At 38.8% G+C, this 8,565-nt stretch overlaps 2 protein-coding genes across 2 annotated transcripts; both read left to right on the forward strand.

Moving 5' to 3' along the window:
* The first annotated feature begins 430 nt into the window (after positions 1 to 430).
* Positions 431 to 2,413, forward strand: LOC124039871 (homeobox protein Hox-B6b-like). Its single transcript, XM_046356373.1, has 2 exons — positions 431 to 922; positions 1,474 to 2,413. The coding sequence occupies exons 1-2, from the start codon at positions 499 to 501 to the stop codon at positions 1,725 to 1,727; spliced, it is 678 nt and encodes a 225-aa protein (XP_046212329.1). The 5' UTR covers positions 431 to 498; the 3' UTR covers positions 1,728 to 2,413.
* Positions 2,414 to 2,753: 340 nt separating this feature from the next.
* LOC124039870 (homeobox protein Hox-B5b-like) lies at positions 2,754 to 4,422 on the forward strand. The gene is made up of 2 exons (XM_046356372.1): positions 2,754 to 3,501; positions 4,029 to 4,422. Exons 1-2 carry the CDS (start codon positions 2,919 to 2,921, stop codon positions 4,274 to 4,276), a joined length of 831 nt encoding a protein of 276 aa, XP_046212328.1. The 5' UTR covers positions 2,754 to 2,918; the 3' UTR covers positions 4,277 to 4,422.
* Positions 4,423 to 8,565: the final 4,143 nt, after the last annotated feature.

Raw genomic sequence — 8,565 nt, forward strand, 5'->3', positions numbered from 1 at the left:
GGCCACTTTTCATTGTGCAACTAGCCTGCTTCTTAGTAATCATTCATTTACATTTGTGGGTAATTGAAAGTGATAACCAGAGAACAACAGCATTATTCGTCTCAAGTAGGACTACAAGTGATTTTTTAAAGGGGGCGGTGCTGCCAGCATTATACTATTTATTTATATAATTTGTTTGCATCGAAATTAAGAACGAAAACGAAATACTTCAATTTTGAATAATCGAGGTAGCTCATTTGATATTTGCCTGGGCTAAGTTTCCAGTCACTGGTGACCCCTGTACGCAACATGAGCCTCCCAGGAGGGCAATATTGCAACCGCAGACGTTCGCTATTGGCCAGACGCTGATCAGATGGTACAGTTCCCTTCTGCCCTATTCAGTGGCATCACGCAAGCCCCCTTCAGCTAGAACCAAATCTCCGATAAAGTAATGGCAAAACCACTTGGACTATAAAACATTACAGATCATATTCCTCGGAGCATACCGTTGTTCAACCAATGAGTTCCTATTTTGTCAACTCAACTTTTCCTGTTTCTCTGCCGGGAGGACAGGAGTCCCTGGGTCAGATACCATTATATTCCTCCGGATATACTGACCCTTTAAGAGACTTTTCTAACGCTACATATGGAGCTGCCAATATGCAAGAGAAGGCTTACCCAACCTCATATTACCAGCAAACGTCTCGTGTCTACGGTCGCCCCAGCACCAGCGCTCCCTGCGACTACCCAGCTGGAACTTTTTACAAGGACAGTGACCGTTCGTGCGCTTTCGCAAGTCGAGAGGAGCAGCCGCTCGTAGTAACTCAGGATCAGCGCAGGTCAGAGAGCCTCGAGCAACATGTACACATAACCACTGGTGTGGACGACAAGTCTTATTCTCTGCTTTATCCGTGGATGCAAAGGATGAATTCTTGCACCGCAGGTGAGTGAAACTTTTTTATTTGTAAAGATTGTTTTAAACTTCTGACCTGTTTACAATCAGCATGTTGCCTATTAATCATGTGACTACTGTAACAGCGTTGCCTGTCCACAATATGCATTCAGATGATTTTAGTCCATAAGTAATTGTTTCTTATGCAATTAAGACGGGGGGAAATCATTTCAATTTTGAAAAGAGGAATAATTCTACAAGACATTGTGTGAACACATGCATGATGTATTGGATTCAATAGCCTAGGACGTGATTCACGTGAAAAATATCTGAACAGATAGATAAACTCAAAATGTTGCTAAGCGATGTCAAAATACAGTAGTCTATCATGTGAATCAAAAATCATTACTATAGGCTAATGGGGGCAAATGTAATACATCCAATAATAATAGTAGTCTATGACAATAGTTATTAATATGGATTATAACAGTATAGCTTATAAAAGTGATACTAGTGTAAAGGTTATCATCAATATTTTAGCCTGTCTATCCCTTTGTTTCTTACATAATGGCTGACTTTTATTAGCTTTTCTTTTTTTGCAGGGACCTTTGGCAGCAGTGGGCGCAGGGGCCGTCAGACCTATACTCGATACCAGACTCTAGAGCTCGAGAAAGAATTTCATTTCAATAGGTATTTGACCAGGCGTCGTCGAATCGAGATTTCGCATGCTCTATGTCTCACTGAACGCCAGATAAAGATTTGGTTCCAGAATCGCAGAATGAAATGGAAAAAGGAGAATAAAGTTATGAATCCTTCGAAACCCAGCGACGAAGAAGAGGAAAATAAAACAGATTAAAAGACACTGAATAAATAAGCTACACAAGCCATAACTGTTGTAACATGAATTGAGAGTTGTTGAATTTTTGTTGTTGTTTTTCAGAAAATACCTGCATAGGCCTACACATTTTTGTGAAATATGTCAATAGGCCTAGACTAATATATTTGCACGATTAAATAGCGTATGTAAGTTAGAAACAGGTTAAAAACAACTGTAGGCTAGCCTATTCTTATTTGATCGTATTTGTGTTTTTAGTTTTGTAAATCTATTTGCTTGACAGTTAAATAAATACACTCGCACATAATTGCAAGGGCACCATTTTTTTGCAGGGGTGTTGATGTGCAACAACAGGCCTACTCAAAATGACACGATAATTCAATAGTTTGCTTCAAAAATGTCCTTAATATCGATACAAGAGAGAGGCTTTGTAATAGCCCAGTGTGTGTTGTATATTGTTCGTTTTTGGCTTTTACATCGCTTTGTCATGTTCAACTGAATAATGTTTTGACAAGTTATTTATTGTGCACTTGCACATCTGGATGTCATGTGTGATGTAAGCAATGTTTTGCCATCTTTTATAAATACAAATAAAGCATTGTTTGGTTATGTGAATATTTAATAGATAGTTTGATTGTTTTATTGATGTACAGGCTGGTTTCATAATTATTGTATTATTATTATTTCCTGTAAATATTGACATATTTGAGCAAGCCCAACCTTTAGTCTCTCTCTCTTTAATGATCAACATGCTAATGTATTACTATAACAGATTACTGGGATACATGTCTGAGATACCTGTTGTTAAAATAGTTTAGCTTACTTTTATGTCCGAGAATGTTCTAATAAATTAAGAATGAAAAAATCCTGCATAGCGTCCTCACTGACAGTTACCTCCACTGCCAGTAGATGACGCTGTCTGCCTACTTGGATTTTAGGGCGCAATGGGGAGGCACCATTGATTTGAGCATAACGACCATCATTTCGTCATCATTTGTAACCATAGAGCATGAATTACCTCTTGAAGTCATCAGTGAGAATTTACGACTGGTCAACAAAGGCACGTGATTCCCGAGCGCTCTCCCATATTTGGCCGCATACCTGGCAAAGTTCAGTAGGCTTCATTGCTATAATTCATGATTACATCATAAATCGTGAAGCAGAGGATTATAGCGACAAAGATCTACAAATCCAGTCTTTAAAAACAACCAAATGAGCTCTTACTTTGTTAACTCGTTTTCAGGGCGCTATCCGAATGGCTCCGACTATCAGTTATTAAATTATGGGACTAACGGCGCTGTGAACGGTACGTTTAGGGATTCTGGCACCATGAACTCCGGGTCTTTCGGCTGCAACTACAATGGCATGGACCTAACCGTAAATCGCACCAACACTGGTAACCACTTCGGGGCTGTTGGGGATGATACTCGTGGTTTCCCGTCCACGGGCACGGACGCCCGATACAGACAGCCGACCTGCTCGCTCTCGTCTCCACATCCACACCCCCTGCCTTGCGGCACCCCCGAGTCTTTGGAAATAAAAAGCCCCTCTCCTCCATCTGACCGGACCACGACCTCGGGCGGCAATAATAATCTCAACAAAGGCAACAACAGTCATTTCACAGAGACAGAGGATACCGCCGTTGTCTCTGAGTCCGAGGAAGGTGCACACACAAGCAGCACAGCTCCCCGGGCGCAACAACCACAACAGGAGTCCAACGCAACCTCTACGACGGCGAACGATTGCCAAACGCCACAAATATTCCCTTGGATGCGGAAACTGCACATTAACCATGGTACATCTTCTACTGTGTTTTGTGGTGGTCTTGCTTTGGAGTCGATTGCATGCTTGCTGTTGTGTTTTGCTATAATCTAAATTTGTAGCATCATAAATCTGTCAAGTGTTGCATGAACTAAGGTCACTAAGGATGGTATATGGCAACGGATGGGGTAGCATTTTAATGATCATTGTTTTTGTATTTTTGACGGGGTCCAGTGCAAGACAACACATAATAATTGGTAACCTATGCAGGAAATTTGAATTGAAAACAGTATGAATTCAGAAAATTACTGTTCGAATATTGAATTTAAACGTTGGACAATTGGTGGGTATTTATATTTATGGCTGGAAGCAAATTCTATTTCTGGTTCTGTAGCTACAATACGTGCATGGCACGCGCCCGCTTGCAGCCTATTCCACACCTATATCTGCTCCATATTTCGTCTAATTCTGTTGACTAAACATGTTTATTCTTGTAATGTTTGAAATTATATTTCCCCTATGTGTTGTCCACTTCTCATTTTGATTTTCCATACAATTTAGAAATGGCTGGACCTGATGGGAAAAGGGCCCGAACAGCGTACACCCGCTACCAGACGCTAGAACTGGAGAAAGAATTTCACTTCAATAGATACCTAACCCGGAGGAGGAGAATAGAGATAGCCCACACTTTGTGCCTCACGGAACGACAAATAAAAATATGGTTCCAGAATCGACGGATGAAATGGAAGAAGGACAATAAACTGAAAAGTATGAGTCTGGTTACAGGAGGTAGCGTGTTCCATAACTGAGCTCGAACTGCAAGTGATGATAAGGGGGAATCCGGAGTGTAAAACTAAAGCGCAGCACCTTTCGGCATGTTGTGATTTTAGACGGAAAGATGTTCTGTGGTCTTAAACAGGCGTTTAGTTTTCCATTGTGTTATGGTAACCTGTAGAACGTATCTTTGGAAATATGGGGGGGGGGGGAGACTCATTGTCGAAGGGTTTAAAGCCATGTGCTCTGTTTTATCACTTGAAGGTTGTCATGTTTCACGTGAGCTCTTATATTGTGTAAACCGTCTAACAGGTGTAACGTGTACAGTAGACTATGTTTCCACACCATATGCTGCTCTTCATTGAATGTAAACCTGTAGATGATGGGATCATTCAAAGCGCTTTAGTGTACGTTTTAATGCTGTATTTATGCTTGATTATCGTGGCCAGAGCCTTAGGTTTTCAAGGAGGTTTAAAAATACAAGTATATATGTTATGTAGACTATACCAAATGCACAAATATATCAATTGTAATTGTTTAGAACTAAGTACTTATTATGTTGCATACTAATGTGAATGTAGGCTATTCAACATTTCAATGTGATCCATTAGTAGTGGACAAGGAGGGAGTGATATTCTGTGGATTAGCCTGTAAGGCAACAGTGATTTTGCCAATTAAGCTTTTTGTATTTGTATGTGAATCTATAGAGCTGGAAATAAAGTTTCTCTCCATCGCTTGATATATTTGAAGCAAAGTATTGCAATTAATTCACCTCTTCATTAAACATATTACAAAATAAGACATTAGCCCCACAAATGTTGAATGCAATATTGAACATATTCTATCGACACAACACTGGTTGACAACACTGATTCTATAGCCTAACACTGGTGAACGTAAACCATTCATGGCATTTTGTTGTACTTGTGCCAACAATTTAGACCGAGCCTACTTCACCTTGCCACGTTCAAACAAATTAACTTCATATAAAACATTTTTTTCTATAGCTTTTGTGCTGTTTTAAATTAATATATTATGTAAATAACATATTAACAAAAATAATTTCCATAGACGTTTCTATGCATACTATCGTTTTGAGATTACTTTTTGGGGTTAGGTTCATACGTGGATTACATTTGAGTCAGGTTTGTTGTTGATTTAATGTGGCAAGTATTTGCATTGTTTTAGTCCAACCTATATTGTCCACTTATAAAGTGCCCGACATCATTTCAAGGCTATTGGAGTCATTATTTTTGCAAGCTGGCCTTCTTTACCAGAAAAACAAACGTTGAGCCTTTTAAACTTACCCTCTAACGATTTTGGGTTGAGTTGCTCTTCTATTTGCTTGTATTTAGATATTCGGTTCCCCATCCAATGTCCCAAGATGTAGGCTGTTTTACAGGTGCATGGCTCGAAGTTAGTATATGTCTCCGTACCATAGAACATATAACCCCTTTACTGACTTTGAAAGGTCACGTGGGGTCCATAAAGTTCGTTCTATGGTTTTGGGGAGTAGGCAATGTACTATATAATTCACATTCTTTAAGGAAAGTGACGGTTTAACTGCTGCGAGGGGATTAGAAAGGGTTGTGGACTGGATAGCACTAGTCTTGGGATTGAAAGTTCATATCAGAAATGCAGTGATAAAGTCAAATAAATCTTCCACTTTATAGGATTATAATGAAACAAATATTGATGTTATTCATGTTAGGTTTAGCCTCAAAATACATTATTTTAAGAATCCATGGATTATAATCGAATTATTGGCTACCTAAACTCCAGCAAATAAGAATGAATTAATTAATTTTGTGCTGCGTAAAACTAGACAAACTGGGTGAAATTCTGTGGCTTTATGAACATGGCACTAAGTAATTACATTTCTAGATTGATTAAATTGAACCTCGTGCAGTCAGTGTAGAGGTTCTGATATGAGAAGGAAAATTAAAGTCAACAGTTGCTTTGATGGAAAGTCAATGTAGGCTTTACTATACTGCATATGGCTCAGACTGAATTCAGAAAATTCGGAAAAAATCTTGATGTGAAATTCAAGTCTGTATACAAAAACTGGACCGTCTTGATAAAAGCGGAAATCTGTTGTTCTGCCTAAGGTATAGACACGAACTTGAGGAGGGGTTTTGTGTCGATCTCCAAGATAAGCCGTTGAACGTGCGTCTACGTGCGTCTACGTGAACGTGATAACTTTGGGGATCAGACCTCAGACGATTTGAACAAGTTATGCTGGATATATGAAGATCTAACAATATAAATGTTAGGCTTTATGATTCTATAAACGCATCACCCACTCATCCTGATTGTATAGGCTTGTGTATGCCAAGGAATTACGTACGACTTGTGTACTTGTAAACTAGTTTATATTGTAATTAGGCCTATCCGTTGCTATAGGTACTCTCGCCTTTTTTATTTTTTATTTTACCTTTTTTTAACTAGGTAAGTCAGTTAAGAAAAAAATCTTATTTTCAATGACGGCCTTGGAACAGTGGGTTAACTGCCTGTTCGGGGGACATATTTTTACATAGTCAGCTCGGGGGTTTGAACTTGCAACCTTTCAGTTACTAGTCCAATTCTCTAACCAATAGGCTACCCTGCCGCCGCTTTTTTAATGCATCATGTCTTTTCAAAGTTTGATATTTTTCCCATTGCGTACCTGACCAAATTGTGTCAATTCAACCATGCAATTCGCAGTTTTGCGTAGTGATATCCAATCAAATCTAGGCCAATATGAAAACACTGTTTTTGACATCTTTCGTAAAAAGATGTAATCTACTAATCGAAAATTAAACTAAATGCAATATTCCAGAAGATATCGGACACTTTCTTTTGCTTAAATAATTAAGCAAGATGTTGTTAAAAATAAAGATGCTAAAGCACACACACGCCAATGTTTTCCATTAGGTTGAAACAGTTCCACTATTCATAACTGTTAAATAGCCATTTAACCAGGGTAATGAGTATTGAATATTGATAGAGGTAATCTGTGCACGGAGCTCATTAATAATTAATAGACCTGGGATCATAGCGAGGTCACTAGACGAGAGCCACAGTCCACAGATGCAAAGCCGAGGCTCTAACCTACAATACCAATAGGCCTGTTTCTCAGACACCATCCTCGAAATACATAGGCCTACACGAGATAAGTCTGAATCATTTTTTCATGTGTGCTTTTGGAAGCGTAAATACTAGCCTATGGAATTGTACCTTGTGTATTCTGTATGGATTTACGCATACATAATTCATGTTTTGTGTTGAATTGGCTGTTTCGTATTTTTACATTTATAGGCCTACTTATTATTAAATAAAATACAATTGCATGGATATTATTTACACATGTATTAGTCTGTAGGCCGATTTTTTTTGTGTGTGAAAATTATTATTTAGGAATCAAGTTTCATATTGAAAACACATTGGGAGATCAACATATTTTTTATTTCTCTGAAAACATGTCTTGCAGAAAATGCAATCGAACAAATATTTGTATATGCATGGATAGCTGGCATAATAATCTTGCCTCACAAAGTGACCTAAAAGTAAATCTTAAAACATGCGATTTGAGCAGATATGCCTATGCGTTTTCAGTGACGTGTTGTAACGCCACCTGCACACCAGCAGAGCGCGCTTCAGACCGGCCTCACTGTTATGGCTCGCAATCCATCTAGGCCTATGAACATGTTATAACCTATGAACATGTTATAGCCTACAAATGGATCACATTTATGACGTTTAGAAGTGTGCAAATTACTTGTAAAAAGGTCTGATTTATAAGACAATGGCCTATATTTCAAATGAGGGGCGATACAATTACATTTTCTCGAGTATAACATGTAAAACCCTTCTGGATTAAAAATAATTCATTTTATTCGGAATTATGTTTTAATGAATGCACGGTCTAGGCCTATACATACTGTTTGCTATTTAACTCTAGTAAATCACTATACATTTCATTGCTGATCTCTTAGGCCTGCATTATTCAATATCATCGAACAAATCAGAAATGGTTAATGTGTGAGGCCTTGAGGGAGGGGTGAAACGTAGGTCACAACGTCTAACAAATATTAAAATGGCATGGGATTCGTGAGGCGCGCGGATCATCAAAGGCTTCATGTCAAAAAACGAGATTAATCAGAAATCTCTTGTGTCCACCTCTTAGGGGGCAGGATTTTCACGATGAAAGAGCACCAGTAGGCCAACTACATGCTTTTTGAATAGGAGAGACAAGTGGTGTTTGCACGGGAAGACAGGACCAAACAAGAGTTAGGACCCAGTGGCCATATGATGTGATAAAGACCCCTTTTCTGGTTGAAATCTG

The sequence above is a fragment of the Oncorhynchus gorbuscha genome, linkage group LG07, assembly GCF_021184085.1.
Source record: "Oncorhynchus gorbuscha isolate QuinsamMale2020 ecotype Even-year linkage group LG07, OgorEven_v1.0, whole genome shotgun sequence".
Lineage (NCBI taxonomy): Eukaryota > Metazoa > Chordata > Actinopteri > Salmoniformes > Salmonidae > Oncorhynchus > Oncorhynchus gorbuscha.